Source organism: Lissotriton vulgaris, chromosome 11 (genome assembly GCF_964263255.1).
Source record: "Lissotriton vulgaris chromosome 11, aLisVul1.2, whole genome shotgun sequence".
Lineage (NCBI taxonomy): Eukaryota > Metazoa > Chordata > Amphibia > Caudata > Salamandridae > Lissotriton > Lissotriton vulgaris.
In genome coordinates this window covers 729,688,871-729,707,990 of record NC_141699.1, presented here as the reverse complement: position 1 = coordinate 729,707,990, position 19,120 = coordinate 729,688,871, and the positions used below count along the sequence as shown (strand labels likewise).

General features: G+C 49.0%; 1 protein-coding gene across 23 annotated transcripts in view; it reads left to right on the top strand.

Moving 5' to 3' along the window:
• Positions 1-19,120, top strand: part of DGKD (diacylglycerol kinase delta) — a 1,053,390-nt gene that overhangs the window by 935,763 nt on the left and 98,507 nt on the right. For all 23 annotated transcript variants that reach the window (XM_086943829.1, XM_086943836.1, XM_086943828.1 and 20 more), the window contains one exon: positions 2,779-2,913. In XM_086943829.1, coding sequence (XP_086799955.1) covers positions 2,779-2,913 — 135 coding nt within the window. The remainder of the gene's footprint in view (positions 1-2,778; positions 2,914-19,120) is intronic.

The following is a 19,120-nucleotide window of genomic DNA, read 5'->3' as shown; positions in this document are numbered from 1 at the left end:
CATCCCAGGCAGAGGGAGTGGATCCGAGTATGAGGACCTCCGTCTTGTCAGAGTTCAGCTTCAGTCGGCTGCCTCTCATCCATTCGGCGACGGCCTTCATTCCCTCATGGAGGTTGGTTTTGACGGTGTGCGGGTCCTTGGTGAGGCAGAGGATGAGCTGGGTGTCGTCGGCGTAGGAGATGATGTTGAGGTCGTGCTGGCGGGAGATGTGAGCGAAGGGTCCATTTAGACGTTGACAGCGTAGGGCTGAGGGATGATCCCTGGGGTACGTCGCAGATGATGTTGGTGGCTTCGGAGCGGAAGGGGAAGGCAGATGCTCTGGGTGCTGCCGGAGAGGAAGGATGTGGTCCAGTCTAGGGCTTTCTCTTGGATTCTGGCTTCCTGGAGGCGTGTCTTTAGGTGGCTTCGGAGCGGTAGGGGGAGGCAGAGGCTCTGGGTTCTGCCGGAGAGGAAGGATGTGGTCCAGTCTAGGGCTTTCTCTTGGATTCCAGCTTCCTGGAGGCGTGTCTTTAGTGTGCGGTGGCAGACCGTGACGAAGGCGGCTGACAGGTCCAGGAGGATGAGGGCTGATGTTTCGCTGTTGTCTAGTTGGATCCTGATGTCGTCTGTGGTGGTGATGAGGGCTGTCTCAGTGCTGTGGTTTCTTCGGAATCTGGGATGGGTCTAGGATGTTGTTGTCCTCGAGGTAGCGGGTTAGTTGCGTGTTGACGATTTTCTCAGTAACCTTCCCCGGGAACAGGAGCAGGTAGATGGGCCGGAAATTCTTGAGGTCCTTGCGGTCCGCCTTGGGCTTCTTGAGAAGGGCGTTGATTTCGGCGTGCTTCCAGCTTTCCGGGAATGTAGCTGTCTCAAAGGAGATGTTGATAACTTTCCGTAGTTGGGGTGCAATGGCTGCGCATGCTTTGTTGAATATGTGGTGTGGGCAGGGGTCTGACGGTGATCCTGAGTGGATGGAGTTCATGATCTTGCGTGTTTCGTCGGTGTTGACATTTGTCCAGGAGGTCAGGCGGTTGGTGCGGGTGGTGTTCGTAGGGGGGGTGGAATCTGACGTTGTCAGGGTGGTCGTGGTGATGAAGCTGTTGTGGATGTCAGCAATCTTGCGGTGGAAGAAGGTGGCCAGCGAGTCGCACAGTTCTTGTGAGGACGGGATGTCGTTGGCGCTGGGGTTGGAGAGTTTCTTCACAATGTCGTGTGCGTTGTTGTCCAGACGGGCTTTGAAGAGCGATCTCTTGGCTAATCTGATGAGATGGTGATGTCTGCGGGTGGCGTCCTTGTGGGCTGCGTGGCTGTTCGGTGTTCGTTCGTGGAGCCATTTTTTCTCCAATTTCCGGCATGCTCTTTTGGAGGTCTGGAGCTCTTCGGTGAACCAGGTGGCTTTGTTGCTGGTGCGGCTGTTGGAGGGTTTCTTGAGCGGGCGAGGGTGTTGGCGCAGTTGTTGATCCACTGTCTGAGGTTGCGGGCGGCGGCGTCTGGGTTGGTGGGGTCGGTGGGAGGGTTCTGGGCGAGGGTGGTGGCCAGCTGGTCTTCGGTGACTTTGCTCCAGTAGCAGCCGGCAGCTGTTTGGTGCGGTGGTGCGGTGAGCTTCTTGTAGGTGAAATGGATGCAGTGGTGATCCGTCCAGTGAAGTTCGGTGGTGTGGTCGAAGGAGACGTGGGTGCATGTGGAGAAGATGGGGTCAAGCGTGTGGCCGGCAGCATGGGTAGGAGCAGTGACGAGTTGTCTGAGGGCGAGGTTGTCGATCAGGGTGGCGGAGTTGGCGTTGTTGTTGTTCTCGAGGTGGAAGTTCAGGTCCCCGGGGAGGATGTAGTCCGTGGAGGCGAGTGCGTGGGTGCTAACGAGGTCGGCGATGGAGTCGCTGAACTGTGGCCGGGGTCCGGGGGGGTCTATAGTCGAGTGTTCCTCTGAGGGTGGTGTTGGGGTCAGTGTGGATCTGGAAGTGCAGGTGTTCCGCGGTGCTGAGTGTGTCATCTGAGTGGGTGGAGACCTTGAGGGTGGACTTGTGGACGATGGGTATTCCTCCTCCAATGCCGTTGGTGCAGTCTCTGCAGGCGATCTTGTATCCGTCCGGGGCGGCTATGGCGATATCGGGAGCCGAGGAGTCGTTCCACCAGGTGTTGGTCAGGAAGGCACAGCGGCGGGAAAAACAGTGGCACAGAAAGCAGAAAGGGACACAAAGAGGGGGAGAAAACGGGTGGCACAGAAAAAAATGGGGCACAGACGGGGGGAAACGAGTGGTACACAAGCAAAATGGGGCACAAAAAGGGGCGTAAGAGTGAGTGGCACAGAACAAAAATGGGGCACTAAGAGGGAGCACACTAACCAGCGAGTCCTCGGCAGTGGCAGCAGGGGCACACAGGCGGCGCTGCGTGGAGGGAGAGCGACCTCCCCAGAGGGTCACCATTTTTGTAAATGGTATCTATAAGGATTTAAAGCGATTGGTGCTATTATCCGACTATAAGGGAAATTAAGTGTGTGCTTTTTTTGGACTAGTTGTAGTACCCATTTTGCATTTATTTACCTGTTATCGGCAAAATATTATGTTGATTGTACAAATAGCCTCATAATACTATTTGAGATAATCTTAAGTAACCTTTCCGTAATTTATGCAACTTTGAATGGTATGGAAACAATACCACTCCCCAACCCAGGGTATTGAGGCATAGAAAAGTATCACTTCTGTGATGGCATGGTATAGAGAATGTACCATCTCTTTAAAGTGATGGTATAGAGACAGCTTTCTAATCGGATTTATATTTATTCCTCATATTTTTCACGTAGTGTCGAATGGTCAAGATCACCATATTAGGGGATGATGGGGTGCCTGTGCAGGTGGATGGAGAGGCTTGGATTCAGCCACCAGGTTTCATTCGCATCATACACAAGAACAGGACCCAGACCCTCACCAGAGACCGGGTAAGAAAATACTCCTATGAAGAATATTACAAATAAACCAGAAATGGTCCACTGCCACCAATGTGCGAGGAAAAGTTGCCTGGCACTCTAATGTTGCTCTTGGACAGTAATTGAAATATTTTCCTTACTTATTTTTGTACACTAGTCGAGCCACAATTATATGCCTTTGAAGTTTCACTTGAAAGAAATGTTCCACGTGTCTTTTCCAGAAGACCCAGGTAGTTGATGCTGTTAAAACTATCTAGAAAGGGCATTAATCATCAAGAGGACCAGAGCAATCTGATTTGTCCGAAATCGGCGAATAACACACAGGCATGGTAATGCATTTTTTTTCTTGCTGCAGTGCTTTCCTGATATGTGCAGTCTGTGTATAGACAGAGCATTGCATATGTCCTTGATAAGAGGGACTCACTTAACCCCTTATAGTGGGTTTTGGATGTGTACATTATAAAGGGGAGTGAGAGTTTGTTTTCTGGCCCGCCACAGTCCCTTCCAACTATTAAATTTAATTAAGCATGACGTGTTGTTCCAGTGATGAATAGCCTGAAAATTAAATATTTTAAATCCAGGAGCTCTCTTGTCTCTTAGGACTATAAAATGTTTATTATTTTGATGCAGTGACTCTCACCTACCAAAGTGGCATGCTTCATCATCAGGACTTGCTCCTTGTAAGGTTGGGTGTGTAATACACAAGGGCCTACAAATGAAGCTCTTTATGCAGACCTTTTCAAATTGTGGGAACCCCCAAGTGTCGAGGTATCCCTAAATTAGATTTAGATTGCAATATATTTATACAATTATCTGCTGTAAAAATGTGGTCATAAAAAATGAGTCTGCCTTTGCCACAATAAGATTAAAAAGAAAAAGGTGGACTTAAAATAATATAACTATCTAATAAGTCCTACTGGGTTTTAATCTGAGCCAACATGTTTTTTGCCCTATAATCCCTATGGGTCCATCAGGACCCAAACTGAAAACCTAGATCTTAAGTTCAGCCCCTTCCTATTCTTTTTTCTTTACTAGTAGGGCTGATTTGTTTACCAAATGCCTCTGGTTATCAGAAGTGGCCACTTTGAGCCCTTATCAATTTTGTTGTACAATACAGACCCATAGTCACACCTTGGATTGTAAGGTTGCTAAATTATAGTTAGAGTCTAAAAGAGGGCTATTTTACAAGCTTATATTGGCATTTGAAAGAGATGTCCTATATTGTTAACTCGCTGGCTCTTTTTTATTCTACCAAGTTTTTGTGAGTGTTGTGTGATGATGTGTCCACTACTGATTACTCACTTTATGATGAAGATGATTTTTAGAATAGTCCCATCAACTATGTATTAAGTAATTCAACATTCACCCCCAGTCGAGATCTGGGTTAAATCCATCATTCTTTTTCTCACTATGCCAACCCAGTTTAGACCTGCCCATAATCAAATCAGTCTTGACCCTGTGCCTCATGGGAACAGTCCTGCCCGAACTGCCAAGCCAGGTCCTCCCCAGACCGGAAACAAGCATCCTAGGACCGGTTACGGGGTTTCACCCCTCTTCAGCCAGGATAGCTTGATTCTAGTGTTTTGCCTGGTGCGCGACCATGATCCCAAGTGGTTCTCCGACTGCCGGACCATGAATCCGAAGTCTTTGCGGGAGCGGTCCCGAAAGCTTCTCAAGGCCCGACAGTTGTTTCCACGCCGTTTGAAGTCTCGTCGCGTGGGAGGTTCAGGGACCGGTCAGGGAGCCACCACCACCAGTCCTCTTCAAAGTCTTCACACTCCGAAGCACAAGAAGAAGTCGAAGAAGCATCGTCGTTCTTCGACTTCTCCGTGTCTGTCGGCCGACACGACGAGGGATGCGGTTGGTGCCCCTCACACGTCTCCGAGTTTCCCTCCCTTCCTGGGACCCGGAGTGACCCTTGCCCAGCTTCGCACCTTTTACGAAGTGATGCATGCCATCTTTGGGCAGCCCGACTCCACCGGGGCGCCTTCGGACCCCACAGACTCGGCTGGGGGCCTTGAGCCTTCGATGCCGGCACCGCAGGGTCCCCTTAGACCCAGGCCAGGATCCGGGTCGGCGCCGATCGACCTGATTATACCTCCCCAGACGCTGATCCCACTGGCACCACGTCCTCAGCCGATGCAGGTTTTGTCCCCAGCCGACATCGACCCCTGAACTGGACACGGAACCAGACCGACTCTGGATCCGGCGCCGTTGAGCACCTTTGTGCCCTTGTTCTAGCCTGGTGCTCCAATTAGGCCAGATTGGCAACCAGAGGAGGACTGGGAGGGGTCTGTAGACCCTCTAACTGACCAGTTAGAGTATGACCCGGACTGGAGAGAGGAACTGGGGGAAGCCAGTGGTCTGGATACTTCCCCAGATCTTGGCATGTTGTCTCCTCCTACCATCGCTACGGAGGAGGGAGCTTCTTACGCAGTGGTGTTGCTTAGGGCGGCCGAGGCTCTCAACCTCGAGCTACCTATGGTGGCAGTCAGGACTAACCTCCTGACAGAGGTGCTTCAGCCGGCAGCGAGCTCTTCGTAGCCCCTGCTGCTGTTCAATGAAGCCCTAACCGACATACTTTTGGGCACCTGGTCCAGGCCCAACACTGAGGCTCCTGTGGATAGTATGGTTGCCCGACATTACCGCCCGGCCCAAGGTGACACCACTTTCCTCACCCAACACCCCACCACTGAGAGCTTGGTGGTCAAAGCCTCACTGGTTAGAGGAGGCAGACCTGGAAGCAGAGGTCAGCCCGGGACCAGGGTTCAATTCCCGGCTCGGCGGGGTCTTGAGTCCTAAAATGTCCATGGACTCGACAGTTCTCGCTCCGGTACCTACTCGATTCACGGGTTCACACTCTGCGACTCTGGGCAATAGCTTGCTTAATCTCCACAACGGCCCCTTGCGGCGGGATGCCTGACTTTCACCTTGCGGATACCCTGCCGGGGTTATCTCACAGGGGAATACCAGGACGGGTTCCCTAAGCAAGCGCTTAGAAACCGCTTGGTGATTTGCGCTGTATAAAATTCCTGTACATTTACATTTACATCCAAAGGTGCATTCCCTAACGCACCACCTGATAGGGAATCCAAAAAGCTGGACCATCTTGGGAAGAAGATGTTTTCTTCCACCAGCTTGGGGCTGCGGTCCGTAAACACTGCATGTCTGTTGGGCCGTTATACCCACTCTGTGTGGAATACGGTGGCGCAGGTGCTGCCCCAGTGCCTGGAGGAGACCCAGGCTGTGCTCTCCTGTGCAGTTGCAGAGGGGCTAGACGCAGCGAAGTTTACCATACGCTGTGGACTGGACACCGCGACTCGCTAGGTAGGACGATTTCAGTGTCGGTAGCCATTCAACGCTACCGCTGGCTGAGATCCGGGGATTTTCTGAGGATATCCAAGCTACCCTTATGAACATGCCCTTTGATGGCCGTTGATTGTTCGGCGACAAGGCAGACAGCGCGCTAGAGCGCTTCAAGGACTTATGTGCTATGGCCAAGTTCTTGGGCCTCTCCACCACTTGTCCTGCACAGTCTGCCTTTCGCCCCTTTCATGTCTACAGAAGGGGTGCCCCCCCAAGTTCCACCCAGGGCCACAGGCCAGCACAAGCTGTTCAGCCCCTGAACGGCCGGGGATGTGGGACCCGCCGTCGTGGGTCTGGGGGCCAGTGAGCGGGCCAGTCTGCTGACGCCCCCTCTGCAGCAGCCTCCAAACCCTCCTAGTCCGAGCTTACAGGGCCACCAATCGCCAGTGGGCGGCAGGTTTTGCCATCACCTCCCGCACTGGCGCACCATCACGTCAGACTGGTGGGTTTTGCAGATAGTCCGAAGGGGCTACTCCCTCCCCTTCATGACCCTCTAGCTACTGGGCCTGGTGGCCTCCTGCATCCTGCTGGTGGACCATGGCAGATGGCATATGCGGGCTGTGCAGTGGGACCTGAAGTTCCAGTGGACACATCCGATTGTGTCTAGATCTCGGAGAGCACTGCACACCAATTGCAGTGGTGGCTAACAAACTAAGATTGGGTCCACGGAAGATCCTTCTCCATTCCCCAATTCCTTCTCCCTTCCCCAAACAGAGTTCACAGTGGTGACCAATGCATCACTTCTGGGATGGGGCTGCCATTTTGAGGGGGAGGAGGAGATCAGAGGCCTCTGGTCTCCGGCGGAGCCCAGGCTCCACATCAACCTTCTGAAGCTTCCTGCGATTTGTCTTGCACTCATAGCATTCCTTCCCTCTGTCCAGGGTAGAGTAGTACAGGTGTTCATGGACAACACCACCGCCAAGTGGTACTGCAACAATCAGTACCACAACAAAGAAGGCGGGGTGGGTTCGTGGACCCTATATCAAGAGGCCACCGCCTCTGGATATGGCTGGAACGTAGGGCATATCCCTGGTGGTTCAACACCTGGCAGGTTCGCTGAACGCCAGGGCGGACAAACTCAGCCGCAGTTGCATAATGGATCACGAATGGCATCTTCACTCGGAGGTGGTGCAAGGTCTCTTTCAACAGTGGGAAGAGCCTTGGTTAGATCTATTCACCACCGAAGAGAGAGAAATTCCAAGGCTGCACTCGCTCGGCAACGCTTTTCGTCGCGAGTGGAGTTGCGTTCTTCTATACGCCTTTCCGCCTATACCACTTCTGCCCAGGGTGCTAAAGAAGATCAGGCACGACCGGGCCCAAGTCATTCTTGTGGCTCCGGAATTGGGCACGAAGAGTCTGGTATCCCGAGCTAATATACATGGCCATTGATCCTCCGATCCGACTGCCTCTTTGGGGGGATCGTCTGTCGCAGCAGCAGGTGATGGTCCTCCACCAGAACCTGTCTAGCCTCCACCTCCTTGCGTGGAGATTTAGCGGCGACAGTTCACAGCTTTCGACCTTCCTCCCAAAGTCTGTGATGTTATCTTGGCACCCAGGTGTAAGACGGTATACGCCTGCCGATGGACAAATTTGTGGCATGGTGCACAGCAAAGGCTGTGTATCCCCTTTCCGCCTCTCTTTCTGAGGTTCTCTTGTTCCTCCTTTCTTTGGCCCAGCAGGGCTCTGCTCTGGGCACTCTAAAGGGCCACCTCTCGGCCATTTCAGCCTTTCTTAGGCTTCCTGATCAGCCTTCTCTTTTCAAGTCCCCTGTTGTAAATCACTTCTTTAAGGGCATTACTCATCTTTTTTACTCCGCTTTTTTACTCCGCTTTTTCCTCCTGTTCCCTTCATAATGCCCCAGTGGGACTTGAACTTGGTTCTTAAATCTCTTATGTGTGCTCCCTTTGAGTCGCTACATAACTGTCCTCTCAGGCTTCTAACCATAAAAACTGCCTTTCTGGTGGGCATCTCTTCTGAGCGCAGGGTGAGTGAGCTCCAAGCACTTTCTTCTAAGCCTCCTTTTCTGGCTGTTCATCTGGACAAAATTGTCCTTCGAACTCGTCCATCCTTCCTTCCTAAAGTGGTTACTTCTTTCCACATTGGACAGACCATCACTTTGACCACCTTCTTTCCTCCTCTGCATCCTTCCAAAGAAGAAGAATGGCTCCACCTTCTGGACCCAAAACATGCGCTTTCATTTTATTTGGATCTCACAAAGCAATTCCAGGTTGCTCACCAGCTCTTTGTTGGCTACATGGGTGCTAAAAAGGTTGGGCCACGCTGAAACGGACCATCTCTAGATGGGTCGTTTTGTGCATCAAATCTTGCTATTACTTGTCAAAGAAGGAGCATCCAGTGGGGCTATGAGCCCATTCCACCAGGGCTACGGCAGCTACCACTTCTTTGGGATGTGGAGTCCCCCTCAATGACATCTGTCAGGCAGCTACATGGGCATTGTTACACACGTTTACAAAACCCTACTGCCTGGACAGCCAAGTCCGGAGAGACTCCTTCTTTGGCCTTTCTGTTCTCCAGGACTTTCTGGTGTGAACTTAGTTTGTAGACCCACCTCCGGGGTTGGTATTGCTGGGGTATCTATTCTGAGGTAAGGTATCTGTAACTAAATGTCTCTTTCAGATGGACAAGTTACTTACCTTCGGATCATAGATTAGTTATAGATTCCTTACTGCCCCACTGATTCTCCCTGTTCTGCGAACTGATTTCTAGGGTCAAGGACTTCCTGTCAGGGGCCTAGTTTTGTGCACCAGTGGTCAGTGTCTTGTATGGCTCTGCGCTTCTGAAATGGAAAGCTGTGTACAGAACTGACAGCGCGCGAGGGCGGTCTTTAAGTAGCTACAGCGACGTCATCTCGGCAACCATGACGCCAACGACGAACGCGGAGCCGACAGATACCACCTTTCGACACACAGGGGTACTGCTGATGAAAAACTTTCCGGGGTAATTCTAAGGTAAAGAATCTATAACTAATCTATCTCTCTTACAAATATATCGTTCTCGAAGGTAAGTAACTTGTTCAACAAAACCGACAAGGATTCAAAGTGACTGTTTGCCTTAATCAGAGAGATTTGGTAAACAAACTGAGTATGGGCCCTACTAATAAAGAAAAAACAACAGGAGGGGTATCTCGGATGACAGTCCAAATGATGGTATGCCTATGTAATTCTTGTTTCCTTATACAATGGTCTCTCTGGCTGAACTCTTGTGAAGTTTTTTTTTATTAATGGCTTGTAATCTTTTTGTATCTCAATGGTACAGAAGTGAATAGTACTCTGACACCCCCCTCTCCTTACACCCAGATCGGAGTGATCTTTTCAGACTCTGCTTACACGGAGTGATCTTCTCAGACTCTGCTGTACACTCACTGTGGTCACTGAGTTAAATATACTTAATGAAATTCATAGATATTTATCTTACGATTCTTCTCATAGTCTAATTAATTAAAAAATTATAATGTGGCTCACAGAGTATTAACACATTGGTTTATTTTAGTATTCATTAATGATCTTCATTAATCCATTCATTTTTTTATCCTATGGGCCCACTTTGGGTCGCTAATAAGGGACTGTCATTTTTAAACCAATTCCATCCTAGCCCCCTTGGTTAAGGTGCTATGATTTGAATTGGTTAAATAATGAATGTCTGTTGTTAGGAATCCAAAGTCAGTATGAATTTGAACAGACTGGTTGTGTTTGGAATGTTGTGTGCATGCGCCTCAAGAAGGGCAATGTGTGAAATACATTGAGATGTATTTGCATACAAGGGAGCCAACAAATGAACTTTCCACAGCTCTTGGTGATTTTTGAGGGGGAAACCCGCTACCCTGTGCTTAGACTGAGTCTGGTACAAATTTGTAAAGTAACAAAGCAATGCAGGTCTCACCAGAGCAACAAGAATAGCTAGTGAACATTTTAGCATCTCTGTGAGTTGCCAACAAACGTTCAGCTCTTTTGGATTACAACTTTGGCGGTTAAGGAATTGCCGTCGCTTACCAGCAGTCTGACCGCCCGCTTCCCTGTTGGTCTGACCGGCGGATTACGAACACAGCGGGAAGACCGCCTAAAGACCGCCACCACCGCTGACATTTGCCACCACTGAGGTGGGAGAGGCAGAGATACTCACCACTTACAGAAAAAAGTATCTTTCCAACAACCAGACTCGTCTCTTCTCTTCTGGGTTCAGTGGTGTTGTGCAGTATTTTAAATACAAAAATCAGATTTTCAATGAGGCCTCTCAAAAAATGTCAGAATAGTCACTTATGTCAGGATCGGGAAGCTGAGACCAAAAATTATTGTTAGCAAAGGCAGGCTGTGCATGATGGTGCCAAAAAAATAAGTTCATGCATTCTTACCTGCACCAAAAATGATTAGGTTTATTACTGAATGAGCTGATAATGGACATTTGCAGGGCTACCACCTGGAGAATCATTTCCTAATTTTGCTTTTGCATAGACTAATTTCAGAACAAACATGTTTGTCAGTAAGTCATAATTTTCTGCACAGCATATTAGACTTCTACCTTCCATTCCATATAGATGTTTATGAATTCAGAGAACTGTGATTAGGAGTAAGTGACATTTCAATCTCTATCATGTGACTTTTGCTGAAATTCATAAACCAAAGGATAGACTGGCACTATCATTCTCACTTCAAGTAAATCAGAGATCAGGTGGTGTAGAGAGGAATGTAGAGTGATGTAATATGTAAGGTCATAAGCAGTGCTTTGCGGGGTTATAAGTTATAGTTAGCTCAGGTAACTATAACTGCTGAATTTCTATTGTTTTGTACAAGTGAAATCTGAGCCTAACTAGATCACCCCATAACCTTTGTTTTTTTTAGAGAATATATATATATATATATATATATATATATAATCGTAGCTCCAATCCCCTCGTTTTAGAAGAGAAAAACCAGCACTCACAGGAGCCGTTCTGCAGGGGGGTTATTCTTAAACAAACAGACGCGTTTCGGCGATGCCAACTGTAGTTGGCTTTATGGTTAAGTGAGTGGCTGCCTTAGTGGCTATTTGGATAGTGGTGTTTGTGAGTGGCGGTTTTGGTGACTGAGTGGCTGTGTGAGTGGCTCTATGGGTGGGTGACTGGTTGTGTTAGTGGCTGTATGTGTAAGTTAGTGGCTGTTTGAAAGGATGTATGGGTAAGTGAGTGTGTGTGAGTGGCTGTGTTGTGCAGTAAGTCTGTTTGTGACTTGCTGTATAGGTGAGTAAGTGGTTGTGTGACTCTGGATGTGTGTTGCTAACTGGAATAGTGACTAGATGTGTGAGTATCTATGAGTGGTTGTGTGAGTAGCTGTATGGGTGAGTGAGTGCTAATGTGAGTGGCTATGTGGGTGAGTGAGTGGTTATGTGAGTGGCTGTATTAATGAGTGAGTGGTTCTGTTTGTCTATGGTTAGAGAATGCTATTGTGAGTGGGTGTGTGAGTGACTGGGTGAATGGGTATGTAAGTGACTGCATAGGTGGGTAATTTGGCTGTGTAAGTGGCTATATGAGTGAGAGTGGGTTTGTGAGTAATTGAGTGGGTTTCTGAATGGGTATGTGAGTGGTTGTGTGTGTATGAGTGGACGTATGCAAGGTTGTATGTGGGTGTGTATTATGTCATCAGTGATGTCATTTGAGTTGTCATCAGTGATGTCATTTGAGATGTCATCAGTGATGTCACAGACCATGTAATGAGTGATATATTATGTGAGGTCATAAGTAGTGCATTGCAGGGGCGTAAGTTATTTTGGGCTCAAATAACTATAGCAACTGAATTTCAGTGGTCCCTGGAACCTTTGGTGTTTTTCAGTGAATTTCTAAATTGAAAAATAAATCCTATTTCCTAACTATAACATATCCCTGTAACCTTTAGTTTTTTGAGTGAATGCCTACGTTTTTTAAATCTTTTTAATCCTAACTGTAACTTGTCACCTTTGAGAATGGGTGTGTCGTTTGCTGTGTAGGTCTCTGAGCACCTGTGTGAGTATCTGTGTGGGTGTGTGACTATCTGTGTGAGTGCCTGTGCGTCTGTGATTGAATCTGTGAGTGCCTGTGTGGATCTGCGAGTGCCTGTGTAAGTGAGTCTGATAGTACCTTTGTAGTTCTATGAGTGTGTGTGTCTGTGAGTTGGTGTGTAAGTAGTGCTATGCATTTTGGGCATTTTTATACATAGGGTATTTAAAAGGGAGAACCATGGACTTTGCTCTCACCAGGAGATGACAAGAAAGAACCCACTCTTCACAGTCACTACAGATCAGATTGTGCTCCAATAGATCAACAAAGAATTCACCTCCATTAAGGATTTCATATAGTTTTTCAACATGGAACACAAGAAGAAACACATTTGCTTTGCCTAGCCCAAGAAGTTAGGATTGGTTGTGCTTTACTGAAGTGGAGTGTCAACTGGGTCACCTGCTATGTTTATATTTGTATATGCTTCCTGTTGAAGTGTCTTAGAATAGAAATTTTCATGTTTGTGCATTGCCCTGTGTAAGTTAGGATTTGCTGCACCATTTTATTTGCAAGTGCCATTTTAGGCAGTTTGAAACTAAGTTTAATTCCGGAAAATGTTTCAGTCTAAGTTTTGTTTTTGCTGTGTAGGTCTGTATCTGTAATGAGTACACTGTTCCTATTAGCGCATGCCTTTCTCACTAGATAGAGGCCTTCTCCCACTTATCTGGTGATGGGCCCGACTGGAACAACCTTGGAATTTGCAACCTTGGTAAGATACGAGTGCTGAGGCTGTTTTTTTGTATTCCATTGCTTAGCAGCACCTACCTGGAAAATTCCACTATGGGCGTGTTTTAGCCCAGTTACGAAACGTACATAATGTATCTCTATGCTTGTCGATTTCAGTCCCTCTGCAGCACTCTTAGCGACTGGGCAGACTGGATTTCGTTCTGAGTGTATATAATAAACAGTTATTCGTTTGTATTCTCTACTGTCAGACCAACTCTTTATTTGGTATGGAAGGCTGAGAGGTGATCACTAGTGACCCGAGTGACCCTAAACAGGCCAATTCCTTCAGGTGTAATTGGTGTGAAATCAGTACTAGGGCCTGAATCGAACCTCATTTTTCCCAAAAAGGGTCCTTGGTTTTTCCGAAAACTCTACCCATTAGTAAGTGCTACCTCATTGGGTAACTGTCTTGTGCATATTCTACACAACAGCTGCGTGAAAGACCTCAAGATGTGAATGTAATTTCGGCAATGTGATTGATCTTCAAGCGTTTTCATCCACAAATCTGTGATAATGTGAATCCTCGTCAAGCGAAGACGACGAGACTACAAAGAGGGGAATCTCCACCAAACAGGGTTACTTCCCCATAGCTAAATGATGTAAGTGCTTCTTTGTTTGGTGGAGTTGTCCTCGTATTCCTCTGCCTCAATAACACATCACCAAAATCGGCATGAAACTCACTCGAGGTCCTTTTGGTAAGCTGTTCATCAACATGGGAGAAGGCAGGAAGTCCTTTGCTTAATACAAAGGAAAACTGGGCGTGGCCAAACAGGGAGAGCTTGCACTGATTTGGCTATTTGCGTTCTCAGGGTAATTAAAAGGGAGACTCATGGAGTCTGGTCTTACCAGGAAACAATGAGAAATAATTGTCAGTCACCCCAGATCAGATTGCGCTCCAATAGAACAACAATGCAGTGACCTCCTTAAGGATTTCAGATTGTTTTTCAATGTGGAACATGAAAAGAATCAAATTGCTTTAGGATACTTTGTGTTACACAAGTGGAGGGGGACTTTCCGGGGCTAATGTTGTCCCCTGGAACACAATCTCCCGGGACCAGGCCAGGATTTAATAGGGGATGGAGGCCACAAGGCAAGGCTTCAGCCCCAGGGGGCCCCATACCCCATGGCTCCACCACTTCTACCTGGGTACTCTGGCCCCACCCAAAAAGCCCAAGGTACTTTGAAGGGGACCACAAGGGAGCCTGAAGGACCCCATCCTGCAGGAACTGGCCAAGATTTAATAGTGGAGGGGGGCCCTGTGCTGATTTAGGACTTGGGAAACCGATCCCCTGGGGCGCGGCCAAGACTTAATGGGGGAGGGGGGTCACATGACCCCATCCCTGTGCCGATTTCAGCCCCGGAGGACCCCTTACCTCAGCGCCCAGCCACTTCTACCTGGGTGCCCTGACCCCACCCAGGAAGCCCAAGGTGCTTTGAGGGGGACCGCGGGTGCCTGAATGCCCCCATGGTCCCTGCTGGTTCCCCGCCTCCAGCAGGATTCAGCATTCCTCCTGCACTCAGGGAGCTGCAAAATACAGCTCCCAGCGTGCTGGAGCAATCGTTCCTCCGTTTCCCTGCCCGCATGGCAGCTGGCAGGGGAACAGATGAAAACTGTGCTGCCAGCAAGCGGGAGTAGTATGACAGCTCCCGCTTGCTGGGAGCGGAGTTAGGGCCCGATGTAGGTAATTTCATTTTACCGGTTCATAAATACCGATTCATACCGAATCAGTATTTATGAATCGGAAAACTGTATGTAGGTAAAAAATCAGTTAACAATACCGAATCGGTAACAGTCGGAATCCTGACTCGTTAAATACCGATTCGGTAATCTCCGAATCGGTAATCACCGAATCGGTATCACCCATTCAACCCTATGGGCCTCCAGGCCCATAGGAATGAATGGGAGATACTGAATCGTAGATTACCGAATCAGTATTTACCGAATCGATAAAATCTGATCTCGAAAATTCAAATGGAAGACGTGAGCCAGTCAACCAATCAGGGAAACCCACCACACCTCACAACAAAGCAACTGTGAAATCAACCAATCAGATGCAAGTACCACACCCAGTACCTGGAGTTGGCCACACCCATGCAGGTGCAGAGCCACAGAACTGTTTGGAGAGCTGGAGGGGAGACAGAGGAGCAGGCTGCACTGAGCCCAGCAGAGCATCACCATGGAGTCCCAGGAAGACCAGAAGGATGGTGTTGACAGAAAAAGTAAGCTGAAATTCAGCACAACTGAGCTCCAGGTGGTGGTGGAGGAGGTAGTGCAGCATTACAGCCAGGTTTTTGGGAGACAGTCCCTGCAAGTAGCAGAGTCTGTCAAAAGAAACACCTGGCTGGCGATCCAGAGCAAAGTAAATGCCCTAGGGGTCACACATCGTGAAATAGAAGGCATTAAGAAAAGGTGGTATGATCTGAGGATCGCCACCAAAAAGAAGATTGCAACCCAGAGGAATGAATCCTCAGCCACAGGTGGTGGGAAGAGCCGTGCACCAAGCCTCACTGAACTTGAGCAGCTTGTGGAATCCACCATGGAGCCTGGAAGCATACACGGGATTGGGGATGCTGACAGCGCAGCCAGAGCTGCAAGAAAGAAAGGTAAGATGCATGGACATGAATCCCCACCCATTCCCTGGCCCCTTCCCCAATGTGGGTGACTCAATCACAATCCAGAACACATGTCCGTACTCACCAGCAATGCATCATGATAGTCGTAGTCATAGAAACACGAATCAATGCAGCCAACACAGAATAATGCATGCCATGCCACACTCCCCATACACAAGCAGTTGAGGCTTAGGAAATTGTGTGATATGAATTTGTCCAATGAAAACACAAAGGTGATCATTGTCCATGTCTGCCCACAGGAGAGTCATCGCGCAGTGCAGCGCAGGGAGGGGAGGCAAGTGCACCAGCAACGGCTGCGAGGGAGAAGCCCACAGACACAGCAGGACCCAGCACTGTCCCTGAGGACACTCCCACAACGCAGGCACCCACAGCAATGGAGGAAGACACCACAGCACAGCCACTGTCACCCCTGCTGTTTGAGACACAGACTCCGGCAGCACCTGCAGGTGCCACAACACCAAGCTCAGGGTCCTCTGTGCATTTGAGGCCAAGGAGGCAGGACGTTTCACCACTCAGGATCCTGGAAAGCTCTGATGAGGAAGAGGTGGAGGTTCACACACCTAGCACTCCAGCACTGGCTGGCAACGCAGGGCAACAGGGGTCATTAGGATCTGGGTGTGCAAGTGCCCGTGGTCGTAGGGCACGTGAGCGAGACGAGGGACATGACATGCAGGGGGTCTTTGCTGGTTTGGAAAGCACAATGGTGAGGATCCAGCGCATGCAGGCCCAAGGGATCATGGCAGTGCACAGACAGGTGCGTATCCTGAACAGCAGGATGTCAAACATTGATCGGGGGATATGCTCCATGGCCCTAGGAATGGAGTCCATGGCAGAGGGGGTGAGGGACATGGGTGTGCGCATGGGTTCCCTCTGTGACAGGCTGGAGAATGACCAGGCAGAAAGGCGCAGGAACATGCACGAACTTAAGCAGCTGAATAAGTCCATCAACCGTCTGGCAACTGCAACCACACTGCTATGCCGCCGGTCATTGAACATGCAGACTGACATTGTGCACTGCTGCAGTGACTTGTCCAGGGGGATGGGGAGGGTGACCTCTGCTATGGAGGTACTGCTGACACAGCAGACAGCCACTGCTGGTAACACGTGTGTCGGGGACTCAGAGGAGTCCACAAGCAGGAGTGGATCCATTACATTCGTCGGAGCAGCAGGGTCCATGCAGATGACCCTGGCACCGCTGCGCAAGTTGATCCCCTGCCCCGTGGCTCTCACAACATCATGCGTAAGGGCAAACTTTAACATAGCATCCAGAACACAGGACAGGTCACAGTGAAGTGAACTTTGGCCACCCAGTGTGAAAAGTGGATTTTATTTGATTCATGTGGTTCTGAAAATGTGAAGGGCAGTAGTGCATATTAAACTACGTACTTCAAGAACTAAACATGCCTGTGTTTCATCACTCTATTAGAAATATCTGTTTGTGATTTCTGCGCGTCTCAGTCTACCATCTGTTGCTGGCGCTGCTCCTGCTGCATTGTGATCGGCTTGTTCTGTCCCATCATCTATGTCCTCATGATATAAGTTCTACATCTGTGCCCTCCTTGGTGGCAAGATTGTGCAGCATGGCGCAGGTCGCAATCATTTTTCAACAGATCATTGGCGTGTACTGCCGTGCACCTCCACTCCTATGGAGGCACCTAAATCTGCTTTTAAACAGTCCAAAAGTGCGTTCCACCACGCAACGTGTTGTTCTGTGTGCCACGTTGTAACGCCTTTCGCTCCTGGTGTATGGATTCAGGTAGGGGGTGAGTACAAATGAACGCTGGGCATATGCACTGTCACCTGGGTGGAAAATGAAATTTTGATTAGTCACATACTCATGATTGCTCCTTCTGCATTGACTATCAGGGTGTCTCACACTTACTTACCTAGCAGGTATCCATCCCCAAAATCACCAGCCACAAGGCGTCCGTATATCCCACTATTCTGAAAGATGTAGGAGTCGTGTGTACTCCCTGGAAATTTTGCTACAATGTCAGTAATTATGTTGGCAGCATTGCAGATCACCTGCACATTGATTGAATGCGTAGATTTCCGGTTTCTATATATGTGTTCTGTTGCTGCAGGTGGGCACAGTGGGATGTGCGTCCCATCGATACAGCCTATGATGTGCGGGAACTGTGCAAGTTGGTAGAAATCGGTTTTGGTCTTTGCTAGTTCAGCAGGTGTGTCAGGGAACTCAATGTAGTGTTCCATGCTCTGCATCATGGCGTCAAGGAATTTTTGGAAGAAACGTGACAGGCAGCTCTGGGACACCCCACCTACCGCAGCAATCACATGCTGGTAGCTCCCAGAGGCAAGAAGATGTAGGCAGCACAACACCTGCACGTGGGGTGGGATGGCGTGTGCTCTTGGGGTTGGGTGTTCCAGATATGGGTGGAGGTCCCTGATCAAGTCCAGGATGGTTCTGGGGTGGAGTCTGTACCTTTGCAGGATCTCAGCTTCAGTCAGTTGGAAGAGGGTGATCCTCTGCCTATACACCTTCTCGCCAGACCCTGTCTCCTGCTGCCTGTATCCGTAGCCGCCTTGTCATGATGTAGAAAGCCGCCATTGTGGTTGCACTGTTGCATTTTGGGGCCTTCTTTTATATCCTGTACCTGGTTTCCACCTGCTTTCAATCCATGGTAAATACCGACTCTTAAATACCGAATTTCATGGAATTCTGTATTTTTTGAGTTTCCTACATCTCGATATGCCATTTTTACAATTTTTTATTTACCGACTCGGTAAATAAGAATTCGGTATGTTCCGATTCGGAAAATAACCATTTCTTATTTACCGATTCGGTAAATAAGAATTTGGTATTTTGCGATTCGAGATATACCGATTCAGTATTTTACCGACTGGTTTTTACCGAATCGGTAACTTTTTCAACACATACATCTCGAAACTCTAATACCGGTTGGTAAAGGCCGAAATTACCGATTTTCGGATGTTACCGACCGGTATTTGGCTACCTACATCGGGCCCTTAGTGTTCGTTCTCGTTTAAGCAAACTGCTATGTCCCTGGGGTGGGCACCCTCAGAAATATCAGGAGCTGGCCCTGAGTGGTGGGGGTTCACAGGGTCATTAATGGCTTTTTCTTTAGTATGCACAATCCGGCCCGGGCAGGTGCTGGTCTCCGGGGCTGTGTATGGTCCGCGAGGGAGGAGCAGTACAGCCCCCCTCACGGTTTTTTATGTTATTTGGCCCTGAGGCGGTGGTGGTCCTCAAAGCCCGGGACATCAGCGCGGCCCTCCATTATTGTTTGTTTTGCCCTGGGGAGGTGATGTTTCCTGGGGCATATTAAAGCCCCTGGAGGAGGGTCTCCACGGACCCCCTTCTAAATTTAAATAAAGCCCAGAGGAGATGGCGGTCCCCAGGGCTAAAAAGAGCCATAAGAGGGGGGCCCCATGCACCCCCTACTTTATATTTTTTTTAATGTTTTTGCATGCCGAATGGCCCACCCA